Source organism: Notothenia rossii (genome assembly GCF_949606895.1).
Source record: "Notothenia rossii genome assembly, chromosome: 9".
Taxonomy (NCBI): Eukaryota; Metazoa; Chordata; class Actinopteri; order Perciformes; family Nototheniidae; genus Notothenia; species Notothenia rossii.
In genome coordinates, this window is record NC_136907.1 from 26,369,407 (window position 1) to 26,393,922 (window position 24,516).

The 24,516-nt window shown below is 38.9% G+C and overlaps 1 protein-coding gene across 1 annotated transcript in view; it reads right to left on the reverse strand.

The window, feature by feature from the left end:
- Positions 1-5,593: 5,593 nt before the first annotated feature.
- The window catches only part of LOC307019842 (unconventional myosin-XVIIIa-like), a 117,224-nt gene continuing 98,301 nt past the window's right edge, over positions 5,594-24,516 (reverse strand). The window contains exons 36-43 of the mRNA XM_079650946.1: positions 23,197-23,280; positions 19,563-19,700; positions 18,643-18,828; positions 18,419-18,558; positions 17,823-17,867; positions 13,262-13,384; positions 8,601-9,981; positions 5,594-5,733 (exon numbers count right to left, since the gene is read on the reverse strand). Of these exons, the coding sequence (XP_079507072.1) occupies positions 8,616-9,981; positions 13,262-13,384; positions 17,823-17,867; positions 18,419-18,558; positions 18,643-18,828; positions 19,563-19,700; positions 23,197-23,280 (2,082 nt within the window). The 3' untranslated portion in view covers positions 5,594-5,733; positions 8,601-8,615. The remainder of the gene's footprint in view (positions 5,734-8,600; positions 9,982-13,261; positions 13,385-17,822; positions 17,868-18,418; positions 18,559-18,642; positions 18,829-19,562; positions 19,701-23,196; positions 23,281-24,516) is intronic.

Genomic DNA, 24,516 nt, shown 5'->3' on the forward strand with positions numbered 1-24,516 from the left:
GTTTGGCTGCTCTCCATCTGCTTTGTAATTTTAAAAGGTGCATCTTTGTCCGTACTGGCAGAATAATCTTGTTGGAGGAGACAAATAGTTTCCATGAATATATCAGGAAAAGTACATAATTTCAGACACATTTAAGATTAGATGTGAAAGATAGGAAGAAATATCATACCTAGGTGTTCCACTCGATAAGCAAACTGTAGAGTAATATTAAGGTTGTAGAAAGTGAGATTTTCAAGTCTTTTTTGATTATAAAGCAGGTCTAAGTGCTGCATAAAAACTGGTCAAACTTCAAAACGCTTAATCCATGGAGAAATTACACAATGAGTCCCTTACTATATTGACACTGTGAATAGAGTGCCACAGTGATGCGTCCTAAACCCGGAAGTAAGCTGCGCATGGGTTCCTTCGTCAAAAAGGATTCATAATTTTTTTATCAGAAATCTATCAATTTGTTTTATGATTCAAAAATTATAAAAGTAGGGTAGACATGTGGAGATTATACGACTGATCAAAACGTGATCTGTCTCTTAAATGTGTGTCAACCACAGACCTTATTTCGAGCTACTTTCCAAAATCCTATGGAGAAATTGCATTGCTTTTTTGTCGAAAAAAATGCGCAGCTTACTTCCGGGTTTTAGGACGCGTCACTGTGGCACTCTATAGAGTGGCGAAGTCACGCCATCTACTTCCGGTCCATGGGACCTTATTTCGGAAAAATTATGTATTGAAGTCAAGGGAGAGAGAAAACTTATCTTTCGATCCCGAATTGTGCCACAAATTAAACATATGATGTTTGTCAATCTTAAAATATCATTTCCATGTCAAAATACTCAGTTTTTCGTAAAACTGTTGAAATATAAGACTCTGAAAAATACGCAACTAGAAAGACTACAAATCCCAGAGTCGCGTACATTAACGTTACACATTACACTCATGTTACTCACCGAAACCTTGTAAAGCCGGTCCCGCATGCTGGCTCTTACGGAACCGACTAACTCCCCTTTTGTGTATATACAGTTCTCAACATGGCCAAACTTGTAGTGATTTTCACCTCTTTTAACACTTTTCACTTCATTCTGAAAGAAAGAGGTGAAGTGTGCTAACGTGACGGCCATCTTGGTGTTGGTGACGGCATGACCAGAGTTTTAGTTCAATAGCCGCATTCACACCGCAGGACTTTCCCTGGTACATTGGTTCTTTAGTTCCGTTAGTACCAATAATGTCGCGTTCACACCGCCGGGACTACTCAGTGCCGGGAACTCTTTTGGCCATTTTCAGTCCCTGCTAGAGAGGTGGTACAAACCTGGTGATAAAAGAGTGCCAATTTCTATTCTATTTCTATTGGCTGGGCGAATTGCAAACCACGCCCCCTTTAGACTCTGATTTTTTTTTGTTAGGCAGCCATTTTTTTCCTCGCTACAAAACCACATCCACACCTGAGCGAGTAGTTTTTTTGTACTTTAAAGCAGTTATGACCACACGTACTACAACACCGGAGCGGTGGAATGATGAGGAAGTGTCGGCGCTTCTGGCAATTTACTGAGGACGGGATGCAGCAGCTTCTACAGAAAGCAGTTCCCAACTCCAAATGTTTTGAGCGATGTTCGCAAAAGCTACTTGAGCGGCGTGATGCCGTTATTGTTATGTCTTGACTGTGCAATAAAACAAACAAACTGGCGAAGCTTTATTTATTGTGTCCCACCCCAAATTTGCAGAATAGAAGAATGTGAGAGCAGACAGGTGTCGGTGGTTGAATTTATCTACAATGTTGCAACCTTGTGCAGCAATGGCAGGGGCAGAAACACAAGTCTTACACACATAAACACAAGTAATTTATCATGTCATTTGTTTTAGATAAATAAGGGAAAAACACCAAACAACGGTTAATGTCCTTTTCCAAAATCAGCCTGAGTGGGTAATATATAATAAATACATAAAGATAAAGTCCATTGTTATAATGGGGTATTTTATTTGTAAATTACCCTTATAACCCAGCCTCATGGTGCACATGATTCTTTGCTTGGACATTTTGTTGGTTTGAGACATTTGAGCTCGGATTCTAGTAGGGACATAAAGTAACACGTATCTTAGGAAGATATGAACTTCCTCTTGGTGAAGTTGATGCTGAATTCACTATTTAGTAGATAATCATGTGACACTTTATCTTTGCACTACGGTCTACTGAGCCTACCTATTATATATATATATATATATATATATCATGTACAGCGGTTGGGCTTTATACCCCCTCCCCCGTGTAGTTCTTCTTCTCTCGTTTTTTTTTGTACTCGCCGTGAAGTGGTTTTGCGGCCTGCCAGTAAACCCAGAGAAGAAGAAGACGAAGTGACGTCAGCGTAATCTTGCCTCAGGGAAAGTACTGCGGTGTGAATGCGATTGGCACTAGCCCCCTGGCGGATTCAGTGCCGTGGTACTTTAGTGCCGGCACTAAAGTACGGCAAGTCCTGCGGTGTGAAAGCGGCTATTGAGCGCTTCACACAAAAAAATGTGTTACTTCACAGTTTTACGACACATTTTTATTTTTTTGACTTGCAAAATTATCTTTTAAATTGACAAACATCATATGTGTAATTCGTTGCACAATTCAAACGGGATCAAAAGATAATCTTTCTCTCTCCATTGACTAAAATACATGATTTTTCCGAAATAAGGTCCCATGGAGGTCCCCACTCTATAGTCAGTGTAACAGAAAGCAGGAAACACTGACCAATCAGCAGACTACACTATTTTAGGGGTGTGGCTTAAAGAGACAGGCGCTAAAAATAAGCATTTCAACCATACATTATCTAAAAAAATAAAAGTAGGATGAATACAAGTATATTCAGATTGACAGTGTAAGAAAAATAATGTGCTTTTGTAACATTAAAGCCTGTAAGCATGATCTAGTAGCAGCCCAAAATCAAAGCATGAACCTGAAAATGTCCATGATGTGTGCTCTTTAGAGAAACCGTTTGTATGACTTGGCGTCATCGAAAGCTGCGATAGCAATTTGCAGCCAAAAAATGAATACTTTTCGTCTCAATTTTGCATGTCAGTGCAGCAAACGTCTGCGGCCAAAGCGCTAAATAACAGGGGGGGTGGCACGGTAAACGCAGACTTGCTTGGCTTTGTCGAGCTAATGACTTCCTGCTCCAGTGGCTTGTGAAACAGTGTTAGAGCCAAAATAAGTAAAAATCGGGGGCAGAATTTAATCTGTCACTCAATGGAAAGCCTTTAAGCAGAAACATGCAGCCACCCAGAGGCTGCACACAAGTGAGGGAAAATTACAGCGAAGCTCCCAGGCACTGAGTGAGGCGCGAGCACAGGTCGTGTTGTGTATAGGACTGAGGGTTACAGATTCGTTGGATAAATAAGGGATTCTTTGAAGCAAAACACACCGAGTGTGAAAGTCAACCAAGGTGGTAATCTAAAACCATCAATTATTTGAGGCTAGGTAAACTCCAGCTATGTAGAATACAGATTGTTGTGGGGAGGAAGGATGCGATTGCTCCTGGTTTTTTTGATCTTCCTGAGTTCGCCTCAAGCTCAGTTTTGAACTGTGTAGCTGTGCTCATTTTTTGACAACCCATGTTGCAAGGAAGTGCAAGCAATTATTCTCCAACAGCTCAGAATGAATAATTTCAATGAATTGTTTGTTGCCTCTAGTCTCCTGGGAAAAGTGGATGGGTATGATGAGAAGTTACTCTGGGGTGGATGAGCTAAAATTAATCAAACACATCAATGGCTTCTTCTAACCTCCTTTTCTCCAACTGTTTTCTGGCTGTGCTGCATTTGAAACAAAAATTGCATCCAAATTATACCTCTATGCAATTATAGCAAGCCAACATTGATTCTGTAAACAAACAGCTGAATTTATTTACGGAAAAATCTCCAAAAAGCACTCATTCCACAAATGATCTGTTCAATAATGAAAACAGACAAGCCTTTTCAAGAGTTATCATTTACAAACTTTTGAAACATTATGTCTAATGCCAAAAACTCCAACCAAGAGGCAATACAACTTAAAAATAAAAATCATTTAACAAGTCTATTCTGAATCACTGACATCAAAGTTCCTGAACATAAATATTCATGGGTGAAAAAAGGGAAAAAATGAGACATGCAATGCAGATTAGCCTTTTTCTGAGAAGATATGCAAATATCAAGCCAGACACTTGAGCATTTTCTTTGCACTCGAGCAGACAGTCCACATGCACATAATACTGTACATGCTGTTTTATTCATATCCACCTACAAGTAATTTAAACAAAATTATCTGCGGTTATCATTACAATTCTGTGATGCCAAATGTAGAAATAACCAGCGAGTTTCACGAGTGTATAATCAGCAACATATAAGGGTGTTCTTAAAGCAGACTGGCTTTAATTTAAGGGTATTCTTGGCATAATTATTTTATAGTTTGACATGTAAACCCTCCCGTGACACAGCCTGGGAATAACACAATATCATTATACGACTGCAGCTCAATGTGCTCATTGGTAGTCATGGATCAATCCCAATTTTTTTCTTACAGGCAAAATATCACCGGTTTCATGAACACAGTCTTTGGCACCTTCAATTTGGAGGACTCTATTGTGGGGAATAGGATGTCATTATTTTACGGTTTAATAAATTAATATGGCCAAAAGATCCCTTGATTCTAGACAACCTGCAAACATAAAAATGCAATACCAACATTGATATGGACTTTATACTGGTATATTATTCTGCAGGATTCAACATTAAAACAAGATTTAATTAAAATTATGATTTTCCAGTGTTTATGCATCTTTAAAAAATGCTCTACAGAAAGCTACTTTGTAATAGCAAACAAACATATTCCCTTTAATCCTATAATAATACACAAGTCGACAAAAGTATTAGAGATTGAGCTCCACAAGAAGATAAGAGTAAACCAGGGATATATCCTTATCCTAATCCTAAGGAAATACAAAATATCTTAATTCACTTGAATATTACATTCACATAAAGGCTTAAATTCCTCATATAATAATGTATATATCGCTATAAAATGATTTCTAGATGACTTTTCTTTAAATCCATGCCTCAACTCAGCATTTCAAACATATATATATCACATCTAACAGCTTAGTTCAAATACAAATGTGTTTTCCACGTTCATGTCAGTAATCATGACCTAGCATCACTTGTTTAAATGATGCATATCTGAACTTGGAACAAGACCCACATGTTAACTACAGCGAGATAATGAATGAAAATGGGTTAATACCTCCCAACGCGCTTGTCCAAATTAACAGGGAAGAGATAAGAACTTCGTCTTAATAGCCGGTCAGAGCTTCTTGGAGAAATGTAGCTTATCTAAATCCTCTTGACAGGGCGATGTGGAGAGTCAGAGGAGTGCTCAAATTTGCCTGAAAAGCAGCTATTATAAATCAAGCAGCATCATGTGATAACATCTTCCTTAACTTCTTTAATATATTTTGTTAAAATAAATCAGAGAAAGCACATATTAAACATGGACTCTTATCTGTCCATGCCGCTGGAAGCCTCTCTTTCTGGCTGAAAAGTGGCGAATAAATTGGGGGGAAATAATTCCTCCTGCGTCTGATGTCACGAGGTGACCTGAGTCTGGGTTACGATGTGCTCTCTGCCAGTGTGCCTCCTCCGTCGCTCTGCCTCAGCGACTGCTTGCTGTCCGCCTCATCCTCTTCATCAGATCTGCCGAGGCTCAGGTGTCTGCCGCACACAGGAGGACTATAGGGGTCAACACACACAGAAACACAGGATTAAACTCTCCCCCCAGGCGGTAAACAACACATCCCCTGAGGCGTGCATCACTTATGTGCACATTCTTGCAAGTTTTGTAATATATCGGAAAAACGCACCTGATATAATTGTGGTCCAAAGTCCTAGATGAGACACTATTATTCGGATTAACACACATAAATCATCACAAGAAATGTCTTCACAAAAAAAACACAGAAAGCATGCATATTTGACCTAATGAGTAATAAGTATGTGCTGTTAAAATGGGAAATGTCAGGAATCAAGGCAAGTTTATTTATATGGGACATTTCAACACAAGGGAATTCAAAGTGCTTTACAAAAAACATTAAAGGGGCGCTATTATGCACTTTGGGGTTTTCCCTTTCCTGTAGTGTGTAATATAGGTTTTTGTCTGCAAAGACTAAAATCCAAAACACACCCCCCCCCAAATCAAAATAATTCAAATGAAAACAAACTAAAATAGACAAGTTATAAAGTACAGTGCAGTGTAAGGTATCAAAAGTGTGTTGATTGAAATAAAAGCAGCAGCTAAATGAAAGCTCTTCTGCTGCTTCAGCATCAATAAACTCAACAACTGAGATTAATCCTGTAGTCTGTGTTCAACGTCACATACTCATTAAAGGTCATTTGGAACCAGGGCTTTACATCCTTAGATTATGTTGTCATGGCAACACACGGTATGACAAGCATTCAATGTATTACTTGAATACCAACATTGGAGATTGCATTTATCCACAATGCCATGGCCCCTGCCATTTACTCACAGAGGAAAATAACAACATGTCCTTGTCAGCACTATGACGCCCACAAAGAGCAACCGGTAATACCTTTCTACTATTGGAAAAAAACCTACGGTATGTAGCTTGAAGTATTGGATATTTGGAAAAAGGCTTAAGTTCGGGCAAAGAAGTGGACTTTGTGAAGATAAGCATGACGTAACCCAGTCAGACATTAGAACAAAGGCAATGGATTTACTAACAGTTCTGTTTTTGTACAATGAAAGTGACACTTTGTTTATAGGAGATGTTTTAATCAGTATTTGGGAATTACCTGATGTTGCCTTGAAAACTAGGGCCACATATTTGCCAGTCAGGAGGCAAAGGGGCTGGGTCTGAGCCAGGGTCAGGGTAACCCGGTTTGCAGTGCATTTCATTTCAACCTGTGGCCTCTCTGAGATACATTGGCATTGAGCATGTTAGATATCAGAGAACATGAGGTTATTTAAGCAGCCTCTAAGAGTATAAGAGTAAAACCCAAAAGGTCTGAATCAAGGGTATGAAATCAAAACATTTTCTGTAAAATAATTAATAAATAACCATGGTTGTATCATGATGGCTCTCCCTACATACCTGTATACAGTATATACACTTTGTTTTCAAGCGTAAAAGGAAGGATGTTTCAATCCATACTGTTTCTTTATAGCAGATACATATTTGTATTTTGTGCTTAGTTTACGTGCATGGAGTCCAACGAGGTGTTTCAGGCAGTGGGGGAGTGTGTGGGAGAATTTAGCCTTACAGACCATTTACAGAAAGAGGTAAACCCGAAAAAGAACAAGAGGGCCCCTCTAATATTCAAGTGTTACTGTTTTGTATGTACTTTTTCTAAGTCCTCAATTCAATTCTATATTGTTTGTGGGTGTTCGAGCATAAGTATTTGGATGAACTGACCATATTGATGCTGTTTTAATGTTAGCCGTGCATTTACTTGATAATGAATCAATTTGTATCGCCTGTGTCATCTTCAGTCCACTCAAACTGTCTTTATTCACCCTGCAGTGATTCAAGAGCTAGAGAGCCAGTGTTTCACTTAAGAGGCAAACAAGTTCAAGGACCATTTTAAACAAATCAAGCCGCCTGTCTTGCATTTTGCAAGTGTCAGTGAATCACTTTCACAGTAGACAGGCTTTTGAAGCTTGGAGCTAAACTTAGCGTCTTAATTACGATGCAAAGTATTCACATCAAGCCATATCAGCAGTCATGTCACAACTCTTTAAACTCAATGTTAAAGCAAAGATTGGTATCATTTCATTTTTTTCTAATTGCCAACATCTGTTTTTGCTTAAAGACGCAGCAAAACAACTCTCTCTCAATCCTATTTGCTTTTAACACAACGTCAGGGAAAACACGACAATCCATCTTTGCAAAGTAACAATTATTTACAACACTATACGGCCGATGAAACTTATTTCACTGCACCGCTTCTTAAGCATAAATAAGTGTTGAGGCAACAAAGAGAAAAGCCATGCATTGCAGTGACGTTGGGCAAGAAACCTCGCGTCAAATGTAAGCTGTAAAGAAAATGTGTTATATATCAATTTTTTGGATTATCCAGACACTGCATGTATCCGCGCTGTGATTCAAAAGAGCTCAAAAATGTAATGGGTTCTTCTTTTGTCCATTCTACACCCTTTCACTAAGATTCATTTAATTGGGCTAGTAGTGTTTGAATAATCAAGCTGACAGACTAACAAACAAACCAAGCTAAAAACATAACCTCCCTGGCAGAGGTAATAAAACAGAAGTGACTGGAGTTTGCAGTGGTGCAAACTGAAGGGATAACTACAGTATACTGCAGTAAATTGGCAATTTGTTTAGATGTGAATGGATGTTGGCAGGAGCATAAGCACAACAAAAATCAGTGGCATGCACTAATTGGCCATGTGACTTTTGAAAAACGCAGCCAAGGCTCATTTAGTAGTCAGCATTAGTGTATCAGAGTATTACATACAAAACATTTTCACACGGCAAACCAAGTTAGTTTATTCTGCGAATGATCTTGAATCAGTTTCAGGAACGCTAGGCTCCAGGGGTTATTGTCACACCGTGCATCACCTTTTGGTGTTGGTATCAGTCACTGCCAGGCTTGTAGCGGTACTTCATCATCAAGTTATCCATCTTCTTCTGCTTTTTCTTGGTTTCCTTCTTGCTAGATGTCCCACGGCCTGCAGGCTCTTGCTCATCATCGTCAGACGGTTGTTTCGGGGCCCTTTTAACACTGCTAGAGCTGCGATAGGAGACGGTGGAGTCGGAGGAAGAGGACTCGGATGTCTTTGAGGAGGAAGAGGAATCCTCCGATTCGCTTTGCTTCTTCTTAGATTTCTTCTTGGACTTCTTGCCCTTCTTCCCCCTCGAGCTCTTTTTGCTGTGGCGATCATCAGAGGAGGAAGAGGAAGACTCGTCGGACAGAGAGACTTTGCTTTTTTTATCTTTTCGACTGCGGGAGCTGCTGGTGCTCATGGTGCTGGATGACCGATTGCTGTAGTCCAGAGCGGAGCCCGACGCTGAGCGAAGCAGGCTGGAGCTTCGCCCCTCGTCTTCTCCCTTCTTCCTACCTTCCTCGCCTGCCGGCCCCTTGTTCTCGTCTTCTTCCTCCTCGCTTGACTCCTCAAGCTTGCTGCGCTTGAACTTAATGGGTTTGAAGCTCAGCACCTCATTGATTGCAGCTTCCAAGTCAGGGTCCAAGTAGTTTCGGTGGGTGACAGACTTTATTTCAGATGAATCTGGAAGATTTGCTTCTGAGGAACGTGATTGGCCAGGGTTAGAAAAGCTGCGACTGAGGGATGAAGTTCCTCCTTCAGTATAAGCAACACTACGGCCATCATCATCGTCGTCGTCACTGTGTGCTGCATGCAAGCCAAATTCGCTGAGACCACAGCTGCGGGCAACGGACAGGCGTGAGCTACTGCGTCTATCGTCCTTCCAAGAGCTGCTGCGATGTAACCCCCTAGGGCTGGATCGGCTCACGCTGCTGATAGTTGACTTGTTGTCATCGTCCATATCTACAATGCTCCTCCTGGTGGACATCCTGCTGGGAGCCACAGAGGACACTATGGATTCCTTATCAAATTCCGGGCTACTGCGGGAGGCCCAACGTGACTCCAGACCCTTCCTGGCTCGGCTGGTCGCTTCAGAATAAGCCATGGAGATGACGGAGCTTTTGTCATCAAAGTCTTCCTGTGCCTGGCTCTTCCCCTTGGCTTTGCGAATGGAGGCCTGGTCTGGTGCGTCAGGCTGTTCTTTGAGAGTGCTAAACAAGAAGCTTTCATCGCCTGTACCCCCTATGGAGTCTTTCAGGTTGGAACGCTTCCTGTAGCTCAAGGAACTCATGACAGACACTGATCTGTTCGGCTCTACCTCTTTTGAGTCTTTATTTCCGTCAATCGTCTTTTCCTTACCTTCTTTCATCTCCTTGGTATCTGCATTTGCTGCATATCTGGAATGTTGTGTCATAAAATTGACAGCAAGAAACGCAACAGAAGAAAACAAATCAGTGGCCAGTTGCATGGAATACCTTGAGTCATTTTAAGGTTTCCTTGAAATGTTCACTCAATTATTGAAGGTAACCTCCCTATCTCAGTCTTATAGTTAATTAATCCCTTCAAGGTAATATAGTTTTAAGTGTTGCACAAATAATATTAGCAGCCAAAGTAAGGACACAAACTTAAACTCAAATTGGCAGAGTGTAGGGCCATAAATTAAGAAATGTAAGGCATTCCAAGAAAAGCAGAACCTGATGATATACTTCACGAGGACCAATTGATTTTAAACTTAATAACCTTCCATTCAGACATTTCTTTCACTGTTATAAAACAGTTACTTCAAGTAAGCTGTAAGTATCCTGTACGTTAAACATCCAAGTCATTCTTATCAGTTTGGTTGGATTTCTTCATGTAATAAGTCATCTAGTTTTTGGCCAGAACAGACTGTTGTAAGTTGTAGAATTTCTTTTGCACTTCTTGAATACATTTTTCATTGCAATTTCATCATTGCTATCATTACATTAACTTTTAAGTAGGGCCTATATTATAGAGCTATATCAGGGTCATAAGTTTTGATCTTTCAAAAAAATACAATTTATTTGAAAGTTCGAGTTTTATCCTGAACTTTGAAAAATACAATGATGTATTCAAAATGAAAATAAGTATTTGGAATAACTTTTCAGGTTGAATATTATTTTGATTCAGTTCAGCAATTTTTTTGAATAAAATATTTATTTTCATATTTCACTTTTATACACATTTTGATATTTGAATCCTTATTTTTTTTAGTTGCATATTTTACGTTTTCAGATTCAAAACTTGTTTTTTCAGGTTTCAATTTTTGTTCGCCTTCGGATCTTTTTTCACTTTCAGATTTTTGGCCCTGATGGTGCTTGGGGGGGGGGGCTTACCAAAGAGTAGTTTGGTATCCTGAGTGACAGCCCTCCCTCTGTCATGTTGCCTTCATGGATGTAAGGTAGCGCGAGAAATATAACTCAACACTTTCTATACTCCCGTGATTGGTGGTAAACAAAACTGATACCAGCGTCAAAGTTCCGTTAAGTGAGCTGTTGAGCATCGTAGTTGGCAACAATCAAGGTATAAGAGCAATAAACTGTGCTAGAATGTGAAATGACGTATCCACAACGAGCCAGCAGGTTGTTCTGGTGGACCTGACACAATCCCCCGCTGTCTTACAGAGAGATACCGCAGGTCCTTCCTTCCTGCAGCGGTCAGACTATACAACCACCACGGCCCCTAGTAGACCCCACCCCACACACAACAACATAATATAACACCCCTTGCTGTTAAATACCAACTATGTGTTACACAGGATGCTGTGTAACACATAGTTGCAGGGTGTGTATTTTGTAAATTGTATAACTTTTGATTTTATTATAAAACATTTTTTTACTTTAATACTTATGCATGTAACATATGTACCATTAAGCTGTCTGTGGCTCGTTTTCTGCTGTAACAACTTACATTTCCCCTCTGTGGGACTAATAAAGGTATTCTGATTCTGATCTGATTCTGAACTATACGATGCTCAACATCTCGCTTAAAGGTGGGGTAGGTAATTTTGGAGAAACCGGCTCGAGTGCGCTAGAATTTGAAAATACACAGCTACATACAAAAATCTGCCACTTCCTTACAGAGCCCCTCCTCCAACACACACGAACGCACACATGACCAATGAGGGCACGAGATAAGTTTGTGCACAGATGGAAAGCTGACAGGCAGGTAGGCATCCAGTTATTTTAGCCGGGCCGGCTAAAATGATTGGTTGTGCTTTTTACAGTGCTACGGCTTCCACAGATTACATTTTTTTAATGGATTTTTTGCCAAAGCACTAAAGATATTCATTGCTATCGGGATGTTAAGAGCATTCCATGGAATATAACAAAAAGTGTATCTCGAGCCGGTTTCTCAAACTTACCTACCCCACCGTTAACGTAACTTTGACGCTGGTATCAGTTTTGTTTACCACCAATCACGGGAGTATTGTGTATAGAAAGTGTTGAGTTATATTTATCGCGCTACCTAACATCCATGAAGGCAACATGACAGAGGGAGGGCTGTCACTCAGGATGCCAAACTACTCTTTGGTAAGCCCCGCCTCCCAAGCAACATCAGGGCCAAAAGTTTGTTGACTAAAAAAGATCTGAAAGTGAAAAAAGATCTGAAGGCGAAAAAAAGTGAAACCTGAAAATACAAGATTTGAAACTGAAAAAAGAATGGTTTTGAATCTGAAAACGTAAAATCTGCAACTGAAAAAAATAAGGATTCAAATATCAAAATATGTATAGAAGTGAAATATGAAAATACATATTTTATTCCAAAAAATTGCAGAACTGAATCAAAATAATATTTAACCTGCAAAATTATTCCAAATACTTATTTTTCAAAGTTCAGGATACAAACTGGAACTTTCAAATGAATTGTATTTATTTTTAATGATCAAAACTTATGACCCTGATATAGCTCCATACTATATGTGCCTTCTTTATTGCACTTCTCTTGGTATATAATAATTCCTTCCTCTGAACAATCGTTTTTTATTTCTCTCAACTTTGTAAGAAAATAACAGGTATAACAATCTCAAGTACAAGCAGACTGTCTCCATGGAAACAGAAAAATTGAAATGGTAATTCCTTAATGGTATTCCTTCACTCATGAAACCTTATGTTTTCCCTAAGTTAAGTAGAAAGAGTAGAAAGAGAAAACGTAAGGTGTTTTGTGTAAATGGACAGATTTGGCATACTTAAAGGACACATTCTAAATTGTTTTGATCTTCCATATGCATCATGCTTTATGTGGCAACTGAGGTTTTTGCTACCTTGACAGAATATTAGATTTGTCATTTTGTCCTTGGGACCTGTCCTGAGTCTATTGCTGTTATGTACAACATACACTGTAGAAAGAAGGCAATCAACGAGCGAGGAGATCTATCTAACTGTGGCAGAGCGTCATTAAGCAGCCGTGCCAAATGGCCACGGGCCACTTCAATACATTTGACTGCAGCCGCTTCCCTGTTCCGCCTCCTGTCATTAGACAGATTACTATACTGTAAGAGAGAGATGACACCTAATAACATGAGATACTTGTCGTTCGGTTGCAAAATGCCCCGGGTAATCCTGGGCCTTTTTAAGGCTGGGAATGTGGGTTCTTTTATCACCGGGATATACAGTACATGGGTTATCTGTCATGATGCAAAAGGATGTGGGCACTAACCTGGTAGTCTTTAGACTTCCCTCTTCTGACAGTGTCTTGGTGGAGCCTTTGTTCTTCGAGAGCCAAGTCTTAACTCCATCCACACGGTCCTCCACCTCGGAGTCAGTTTCAGTTTCATCCCCACTGCAACGATACAAGAATTTAGCTCCAACACAATTTTCAAGTGCATAAAGCAAGTAAGGTAATTCCCCTTTATACAAATCAGTAATTTTCCTAAATACCCACAACTGATATTATTAAAATAAATGTGCCTAATGCAATGGTTCGGAATCCATTTAGGCAGGAAAATAAATTAGACTAAATGACTCGATATGTGAATATTGTAGGCAGTGTACCATCACACAAATTACACAGGCAAAAATAGTTATCAGTTTTTACAAAGATCACAAGCTTTTTGTTGGTAATTTGTCAGTTTAAGAGGGCAGTATGATGGAAGGCAATCCAGACAGGTAAGCATTATTTGGTTAAGCATGATAGATTGACACAATATTAACGTAATGAAGATGATTTGTTGACAGAATGTTCAGTAGACGCGGATGGGATGAGTGATCGAGGCAGACTGTAGATGAAGCTGATCGAGAAATAATGAACTTGTTTGGCTGGTTCTGGGCTGCTAGCATCTGTGTGGCATGTCACCTGCTCCTAGTGATTGTTATTGGAGAGGAGCTGCGAGACAGCGCCGTGGCCCGACGCCTGACATAACAATCAATATACAGGGACCTGTGGATCCCCATGAAAAAGCTTGGTAGATCCCACCTGGATAAGGTCAATCGTCATTCATTGCAAATCCACAGTGAATTACGCATCCCATTGTTTGATAAGGTTAAGTCAAAGCTGCCAACATCGTTGAAATGTATTTGGGAGATGTATTACATGAAACAGACCTCCGAATGTTAAAGGACACATTGCTTCTGACTACACTTCTTCGCTATGTGATGTGTAAAAATGTAACTGTAATTGTAAAAATCAAAGAGACAGTCGTAAAATTACACAAATATGCATATATCAGAAGGACTTGTTTTCAAATTAATTAATCAATTATTTTTTATATTTTATTTTAATGTAGAGACAAGGCTTTTAGCAACAATCATCTATTGTGTTAAAATTATATTTAAAAAAAAAAAAAAAAATTAAGAAAAAAAAAAAAACTCTAAATATGATATTTGGCCTCAAATCATCTGAGGCCTGGCGCACCCCCAGGTTGGGAAGCACTGCTGTAATGTATATTATAACACATTGCATCAGGAAAAAATAGGGGCAATGACAGGGTTGTGGAGGTGCTGCAATTTTCAATTCCAGATGGTCATTTTCGGAAAAGCTTCTCTATCTGAGTCTTCGAACATGTTGAATGTGAATGAACATGTTGAATAATTTTTTTTTGAAAAATGCTTATAAGCAGGAGCAAACAATATGCAGGGAGGTGTGATATGACAGCCAGACTGCTGAGTTCCATCATTTGTCCACATATCCCTCTCTGCAGGCCTCCCCGTGAACAGCACACCATTTCCTTTTGTCACCAAGCTTTGTGTCACACATGTTTCCTCAGAAAACAAAGTGTCCTCTCTGTGTCTGTATGTTTTTGGATACCTCTTTTTGAACACTAAAGAGTTGGTGGTGATGTGAGCATTGTTAAAGGATGATCACAGACAGAAAGAAGCTTCTGATCCTCGGACTGAATGGTAATTCAAGATTTCTAAGAGCATTAACACATTTAACTGTCCCATCTTCGACCTTACGGGCCAGGCTTTCTGCGGGGGAAGGTAATGATGATCCCAGAGAGACTAAATGTGGTCTGATTATATTATTTTCTACAGGCAAACCTGTTCATTTCATTTGAGAGGTGCTTAAAGAGGCGGCAGGCTCAAATTGTAAGTTGAAGTTCAGCTATTATATCTTCCCTTTATATTCCACCGAATTCCCTCCCTTCTGCATTCTAAACAACAGTGATAAACTCCCCCCGTAACCAGATAATGGGTTCATTAATACTACAAAGTTGATTACACTTGCTTCCCATTTGTTATCTCTGTAGCACTGAGACTTTTTTAGCATGATATATCTCACAACAAAAAGCTGAATCCAGCCCACAGTTAAATCTCCCTCTTTCACTCTCTCCCTAACACACAGACGCGCACAAAATAAAAGGTGGCTTGCAATTGAGTGCTGTACAAATGGTGTCACAAACTATTTGTCCTTGGCCCGACACTACTAGCTAACCAGTCCTGAGGCTCGTAGATACAAACAAGCCCAGAGAATTTAGAAGTGAACATTAATAGCTTCTGACAATTGGCCTGCACTGGTTGTAAATCTTTGTCACAAATACTTAGACTCAGCATCAAATCTCGTATGGCTTGGTTTGATCAGTTTAGCACTTGTGGTACCAACACCATATTTTAAGATACCGGTTCACCATGAGCTAATTATAAATTCAGAAAGTAAAAGCAAATGTTATTAGATTATGCTAATAAAAACACACAAACATAGCACTTAAGGTGTAAAAATGCAACCATTTCCACTCGATTGCACTGATGAAAGCATTTGCATAGTCTTGCATTATAAATGTATGTAACCCTTGTTTTTTCTTTTTAAATATAATCTATTATTGGGAAGCCTAGCCTCCCTCTACAATATTAATAATCCAGCTACAACCTCTGGTTTTGAAGCATTGAGAACAAAATCTATTGTATACTAATGTATATCATCTGGAATATCCACTTCATAATTAGAAGGGAAAAAATCACTTCCTCTATTATTGTTCACCCATGCTGCTAATGTAATGATGTTGAAGGAGGGTAAACATGTAATTAAGTAAACATGGAAAAGCATTGCTCTTTTCCTCGAGTTGCACAAAAAGAAAAGCACATCGCTCATACACATGTGTTGTCTGATGATGAACAAAATGAATTTTAAGAGTCTCTCTGAAGAAGCAATCAGAGGTTAATATGAGGAAATTATGAACGGGCTTATGTGCTTCAAACTGAAGACTACATTTCCTTACTGCGCTCTGATGAAGGTTTAAATTATTAAACATGTCATACAGATTCCTTTCATTGAATAGAAAACTGAAAGAAAATGGCTTTCAGTCAGTCAGAAAAATATAATGTACACTCACAAATCGATGAATACACATTTTACATGCAAGACAAGGTGGACAAGTGTATTTATATGTAAGTGTTTTACAGCAATTGAAAATGTGGATTATTTTTCATGCATTGAAATCAACAGCTGAGCTTTTGGGGAAAACATCTCAGTTGCATTCATTATTTCACCTTAAAGTCTTCTAGAGCACATACACATTACTTCCACCATGCTACATTTTTGTTAAAGGCACAATGCAGTTTTAAAATGTAAAATGTATAAAATCAGGACAGTATCTCCAAATATTTCCAAGAGCATAACGTGTACTTGTTATCAGCCTGTAGTGTTGTATGATGTTGAATTATATTACTATAATGACGCTAGTTTTTGTTATTTCTGTTTCCTGTTCTATTTTGAAAAGTATTCTCCCCCTGTGTCATGTATGTTTTTACTTCCTTTTTTTTTCGATTTTTTTATTGTTTGTCACCCATCAGTCCTTCAACCACCTGACCTGCATTATATCCACTCTTTGGTTTAGATTGTACTGAAGTCTTCTGTTTAGTCAAAACATTTAATGTTTGTATTGTGAAGATCTGTTTGGTTGTTTTGCCTTGCCTTGTCCGGATGAGGGTTTTTTCTTCAAGTTCCTGTTCCTTGGATTTGAGTGCACCCAACTCTATATTGCGTGACACCATCTATATTTCGATTATTTGTATTGTCTGATAACCAATCAGAAAAAAAATTATTGTACTGAAGTAGATCACATGACCACAATTTAGTGAGGCGATATGTTCCAATACATGTTTTCCCTTTCAGACACAGATTCCTGAACTATTATATCAGCATATAATTGCATACTCGCCAACACCTAATAGGAGGTATAGTTTTGGAGGAATTACTGATAATGGTATCTGTATTGTAACAACACTACGTACCAACTCATTAAGGTGTAGACATGTTGCATTTGCTTTGGAAAACACTAAAGAGAAACAAAGATCCAAAAAGATGGATACAAATCAGTGGAAAACAGTTTGGAATCAAGGTACAAACAAATGCAGTATGAGGGCGCATAATGAGAGCAGATGTCATGTGATTCAAAATATTCATGAAGAAAATGATGCAGTATTACCACAGCTCTGTAACACTTTACTGTTTTTCATGTGGGCCCTACAGCAGTGAGACTGGCTTGGCTGGTGTCATTTAGAGTCTTCTAACATTCACACACCTCTGGACCCTTGGCACAAAATAAAATGACTAAATAAAACCCTGGGGGCCATCTTTAAGCATAGCTTTTATCAGATGTATACCACTGCAGCTCTCCATGTTATTTTAAATGGTGTTGTTTTGCCTTGTTATTGTGAATAACACAGACTAAGGGAAAAGGAATACTGCATTATTCTCTGTTGTTGTTGGAATGGGCGTGAAGAAAAAAAAACGTGCAAACAGCCATGATGACACAAACAAAGGATGCATTTTCTCTTCTCACGTTTTGTTCTTTCTTTTCTGATATTTTGTCACCATGTCTTGCAAACTGCCAGGAGTGTTGAAAACAAAGAAGGGAGCACAGGGAAAAAGAGAAGGTGAGACAAAGAAAAAAAAATAACAGCAAGTAAATGATGTTACACTTACACGTTCACATAACATAACCAAATAACCCAACCTCCTTCTCAAACTGATGTTTGTCCTTTTTAGAGGCTTTTATTACTGCAGTCTATGTTTACCTTTGTGGGCTCAGAGCTAGTACAACCCTGAACCGCTCTGCAAAGAGAGCAGGAGTAACCAACAGGAAAAGAATGGCGCAAAGACAAAAGATGAGAAGTACAGGGAAGAATTTAAACCTTGTTTTGTAAGACAGACAAAGGGAGTGTTAAAGAGTTAAGACGGGAATTGATGTAGAAAGACGTGGGAGACTAAGACGGAAAAGAGATACAAGTTCTGATTGACAGGCTACTGGAAAAACTAGCAAATCTCATTGTGTAAGGTTCTTCAGCTCTGGCAGTATCCCCTAATGTACCAAACCCACTTCACTGATCTACTGAGGCAATTGTATCTTCTTTTACACAAAGTTAAAGCGTGCTGTACCTGTTGACTAAGTCGTCATTGTCATCGCTCTCCATCTCGTCCTCTATGGCAGCCTGCAGGTCACCTATCCTCTTGAAGGCCAGCTTGAGGTCCACTTGTAAGCTCTGATTTGCCGCCTCTAAGCTCTCGATGTCCATTTCCTGTTCAATAGATCACAGCACGGTTATCTCGTCTAGCGTGAACTCAGGGAATCGTATCAAGTCTCCCAGCACCCAAAGACTTACCAGTTCGTGCTTCTTCCGACTGGCCTCGGACTCCTTCTTGGACAGCTCTCCCATTTCTTCTTTCATGTCCCTTATCTGCCTCTGCATTCGTTTATTCTGTTCCTTTTCCCTGTTTTCCGCTGCGATGCGTTGGTTTTTCTCCTCAGTCAACTTTTCAAGGTTCTCCTTCAGACGACCCACTAGGCTCTGGGGAGGATTGGAGGTGAAATTGAGTGAATTTGTTCTGACAAAAGTAACACCAACTCCTACAATTTTTCTTTTGAAGTGTATTTACCCTTATGTGTACAATTTCTTATTTTGTGCCGTTGATCTTTCAAACAAAAAAACAGTGTTTGGCAGTGACCATGGCTTTCTTCTCAGACGGTTTGTTAGTATTCTTCAGGGTTCAAAATTCAGGAGTTTAAAGCAGGTAAAAACACTAAATAGTGCAGTTTCACAATAAAAAAACAGTGTTTCACCAATGCGATCCTGGGTGCATATAATGATAGGGTTTTCAAACCACTGTTTGCTCAGCTTGTTTCTCTGATAAAAAAAAATCCTTGCATCGAATGAATAAAATGCTCCATCCAGGTTAAAATATATAGTTAGAAAGGACCAAGATCTTAAAAGTGAATATTAAAAATTACACTTTCTGTCAGCATAACATCATCTTTACAGGCGACCAATGGAAAGGTTTGGGATACTAAGTACTCGTTTTAAGACATTTTGATGCGTAAATGTTACACATTATACATTTCAATAAAACCATAGTTGGCTTATTAGAGAATAATAATCCCAGGTGGATGCTTTTCTTAACCAGCACCTCAAAAATACGGAGCTATGCAGGCCTTCATATCATCTCTACATCTTGATAAATAGACAATTAAATACTACATTTGCGTTGAAGGAGCAAGTCTTTTACATGCATAGGATTATCTGACCTCCAAGCGTTTGATCTGCGTCTTCTCGTACTCCAGCTTTGTCTCCAGCTCACGGATCTTGGCCTCCTGACGGCACACAAGAGACTTCTCCACCATAGATTGTTCTTGGAACTCTAGCTGGCTCTGCAGCGAATGAAGCTGAAAGCAGGACACAGATATACAAACATAATTAACAACCAAATCGCTTCCTGAGGATTAGCACTGACCTCTGCTTTTCCACTTTTTCTCAACTACGAACAGCTGATGTTGTTTGTATGCATTAATTTAAAACCAAATTATTGTTAACTTTTAACCTTTTTGTGTACATTTAATCCATCTTGGTACATGTACATATTGTGCATCCAGCCTGAATAATGAGCTCCAGATAAGCCCCCAATCTACCACAAATGGTCAGAAGAGCTCGTGGTTCAGGCTGAGTAGCAGCGAGTCACAGTAATTTCACAGGCTTTGGGAGAGGAGCGCAGCTTCATGCAAAGCACGTTTGTTCCATCTGAATCGTTTTCTCATGACTGATAAAAGGAAGGAAGATACGTCGCAACAAAAGCGACCCAAAAGGCACCGTGGAACCTAATGGGGGACTTTGGATCTGAGACATGGAGGATTTGGAGCTCGCCTTTGATATTACTAAAGAAGCTAGATTTCACTCGTACCAGGGATAAGATAACCACTTCAAGGTCACATGCTTTAGATGGCTATCACTGCCTTTCCTGGCAGCCTTTAACAATGTCTTACAGCCGGCTGCGTGTCTCTAGTGTAGCCAAAAATATTCTGATGGGTGGGCTCAGCAAATAACAGTGCTTTGGCATGAGTTTTGTTTAATTTAATTGAAGCAGGGTGTGCTTTTAGAGGGTGGCAAGAGCTTAATTTTGTCCTTTAGAGAAATTATATTTTAACACATTCTGTTCAAGGCAGATGGTTGTATTTGTTTATTCTACACTTAAAGGCAAGAGCTTAATTTTGTCCTTTAGAGAAATTATATTTTAACACATTCTGTTCAAGGCAGATGGTTGTATTTGTTTATTCTACACTTAAAGGAAGACACCCTTTTGAAAGTACTACCCTGAGTGTGTGTAATGTACACACAAACTAAACATTAGATTTGCCATATACTGGGTACATTCGGCTTTAATAGCCCAAAGCCAATTTATTTAGCTAACAAATGCATCAACAAAGAACATCAACATGCATTAATACATGACATGTTAGAGGTTACACAAATAGTGTTCCATCAAAAATAAAACACTATTATTATAAAAGCACCGTTACCAACATGAATGTGGTGCATTAACCTTTATACCACGTGAATCCACATTAAGGCCGAGCCTCAATCATTTCGAGGACACAAACACATTAAACAGCAGCTAAACCATACAGCACAGAAATAACTAATTCAGACGGGGACGGTGTAGCTCCAGGTTTATGACAGTTATTGAATTGAAACACAAAGATGTTAGTGAGGGAGATGTAAGCCAGTTGAATAACATGCTAACGTTCTAGCTGGTATAACGCTTTCCTATTTATCCATCTTGTTTGTTAGAATGCTGCAAGTAAGACTGATGTTCTAGCTTTACTATTAGGTCATAAATGTTGGAGGAATAAGAATATTGAACTGATGGTGGTGTTAAAGGAAAAGTAAGGGAATATCTTATATGTTATCCCCAGGGGAACATGACAATGTTAAAGGCATTAAACAATGTTATTGTTCATCGCAACGAAAACACTTTAAATGTTCATTATGTATGTATGTATATTATGTCATGAAAATACTCAAGAGTTTAGATTTCTACAGGTACGCCATTACTTAAATAGTTCCCTGTCAAACAGCCAGAAGGCTCTTGAAAACCCTTTATTAATAGTTTTCACCAGTGCATACACATCAGACACAGGGATGAAAGTCATCTCAAAACTTTACCAAGCTCTTCAAGACATTAAAAAGGAAAATACTTTCTATATAAAACATAAATGGGAAAACAAAACCAAAAAAACATCCCTGACGAAGTCTGGACAAATGACTGTACTTTTCAATGGAAGATCTCGAGCTCAGGCTCCTACAGAATGTTTAGTTGGAAGATGCTGAGCAGGTACTTTTTCAGCCCTGCTCAGTCATCACATCATCTAGGGCCCCCCAGCTGCTGGAGGAAATGTTATTCTCAGTTAGCACATCACTACCATTTGCTTTGGGCTTGCCCTTTAATGGTAACTTTTCGGGAAAAGATCCATATCGAAATTGAAATAATACTACAGGAAAAAATCCCTTTAAACTGGGACAAATTTCTATTTGGGCTCGTACATTCAATCCCCACAATCTCCAAAACAAAACAATTATTTGGAATTCTTACAGTTGCAGCAAAAAAAAAGCATAACTAGAAAATGGCTCAAAGCGTTTATCCCTTCTCTTGACAACTGGTACAACAAAATCCATGAAATATATGTTATGGAAAGAATCACCTTCTCAATGAGGCTTCAGGAAAACACATTTGAAGAAATATGGAAAAAGTGGAGAATTTACATATCCCAAAGACCATCCCTTGTTTGACTGTGTTTCTATACACCGATTGAACGTATATAGATGTGTATGTATGGTCATATGTATGTGTGTGTGTGTATGTGTATTGAATGTATATATGTATGTTGATATGTATGCATATGTACATGTGTAGACATTTGCTATTTCAAACAACTCCTGTGTTTTTTTTGTTTGCTATTTCATTTGTCACTTTCGGGTCTCTAAAAATATATGATTTGAAAAACTGTACTTGTACTATAATGTGACCCCAAATAAATAAAGAATAAAAAAAAAAAAATACTCAAGAGTGATTTTAAATGCTGTCTAGCTCACTCTTATGGTTGGGAAGTGCAAAAAAGATCTGAAATAAAATATATGATACTTAACTATGTGAGGTTCTATTTTAAGCTAGAATTTTTACTTCATTTGTGTTGATTATCGGGATAATATTGTGAATGACATACAACAAATTCCTAGGATAATCGTCCCGACCCTGGTCCCATATGCTTGAAATGAGTTCTTTAGAGCAAAGAGCAGGAGTTTGACATTTAAAAAAGGACTCTGCTGTGGGCAGGTTGTCAGAGTTTTAAAAAAATTGGAGAATTAAATTGCATATTCATGATTTTCTATTCTATTAGTCACAAAGTGTTGCCATTATGTCCGATGATATTTCCAAATTCCACCTTTTCATTTACAGATTTTTTTTGATATTTCAAAACAATATGATGCACTTGCATATTAGAGAAATCCATGAGACAGAAGCTGCTTCACCGAGTTGAAAAATAAATGTGTTGAAAGGAGCAGGATGAGCCCTTTCAGTGTACCTAATTGGTTAAACCATGGCAACAAGCTCCTGCGTTTATATACATGACCCTACCTTTAAACATGAGTACTCAGATGCAAAAGAACAATTTCTCTCCTTGACTCCAAATCTTCGCTGATTCCTGCTATTTAAATGCAAATTGCATTGCAATTTTGAGAAGAAAGCTTCCACAGAAACGGGGCATTTTTCGGTCACAATAATCAGAGGAACTCAGAGAAAAGCTGAGGTCTAATCAGAGAGAAGTGTTAAGGCAGCAGGCGGGTTCCTGCCAGGCGGCTGTAGTGCTTTTCAATACTTCCTTGTACCTTTTCTTGGATCTCCTGCTTCTCCTTTGTGGCTTCTTCCAGCTGGGCCTGCAGGTCACTGATCTGGCCCAAGTCCCTGGCAGACTAGACACACACACACACACACACACACACACACACACACACACACACACACACACACACACACACACACACACACACACACACACACACACACACACACACACACACACACACACACACACACACACACACACACACACACACACACACACACACACACACACACACACACACACACACACACACACACACACACAAACACAAAAAGAAAACAGTCAGAAAATGTGGGTACATGTGTGTGAGAGAGGAAGGGCGTGCCGATGTGTGCTTCAATTGTCTGTTAAATGAAAAACATCCCTTAATGTAAATGGCAAATGAACATAGCATGTCTATGCCAAATCATTTGTCATGTGATCTGCTGAACAGATTGCTTCTCCCTGATTGCAGAGCACACTGCGTTTAGAGGGGAATATGTCCTCTAAACCTCAAAGCCCCTCTACTTAAACACGCAGAAAAGAACAGTGTTCATTTTAAAGACGCCACCCTACAAATTCTAAAATGTAATAACAATTAAAAAATGCCTCCAAATTAATCATCATTATCAGAAGGGAGAAATCTATCATTGAGCAGAATGGCTCTTTTTAAAGTATCTTATAGTAATATAAATATATATTATTCTGTCTTCATCAAGAAAAGATAGTAGTATAGTAATAGTTATTTTTAATGTTGAAGATTGTCAAACTGGATGGGTACTTTGGTACTTCCAAGGAGATTTGTAGCAGTAGTAGTAGTGTGTACTTTATATTTATACTTAGAGAAATATCCTATGAATGCATCATGACAGTAAACTACTATATCTTCCTTCAAACCAGCCCTCAAAACCAGCCCTCCTTTTCCCATGGAAATCCCACCCCCCATGTCAAAACCTAGAGCACGCACGCACACACACACACACACACACCCACGCACGCACACGCACGCACCAAACTGAATTATATTGACCAATTGAATTGTTGTGAAGTGTGATTTTTGTAAAGTGTCAGAGTATTTTTAAGAGCGCTATGTAAATGACATGTATTAGGTAAAACGAAGCTTAGAGAGTAAAATAATGGAATTATACTTCTACTCCACTACATCTCAGAGGGAAATACTCAAGTACAAGTGCCTCAAAAATACACTAAAGGGGGCCCTATCATTATAATTGTCAGGTTCATATTTGTATTTTCTGCCTCTACTCTACTCTGACATGTGACATGCTTTAATGTCTTTATTTTTGTGATGTCATTATGTAACGGA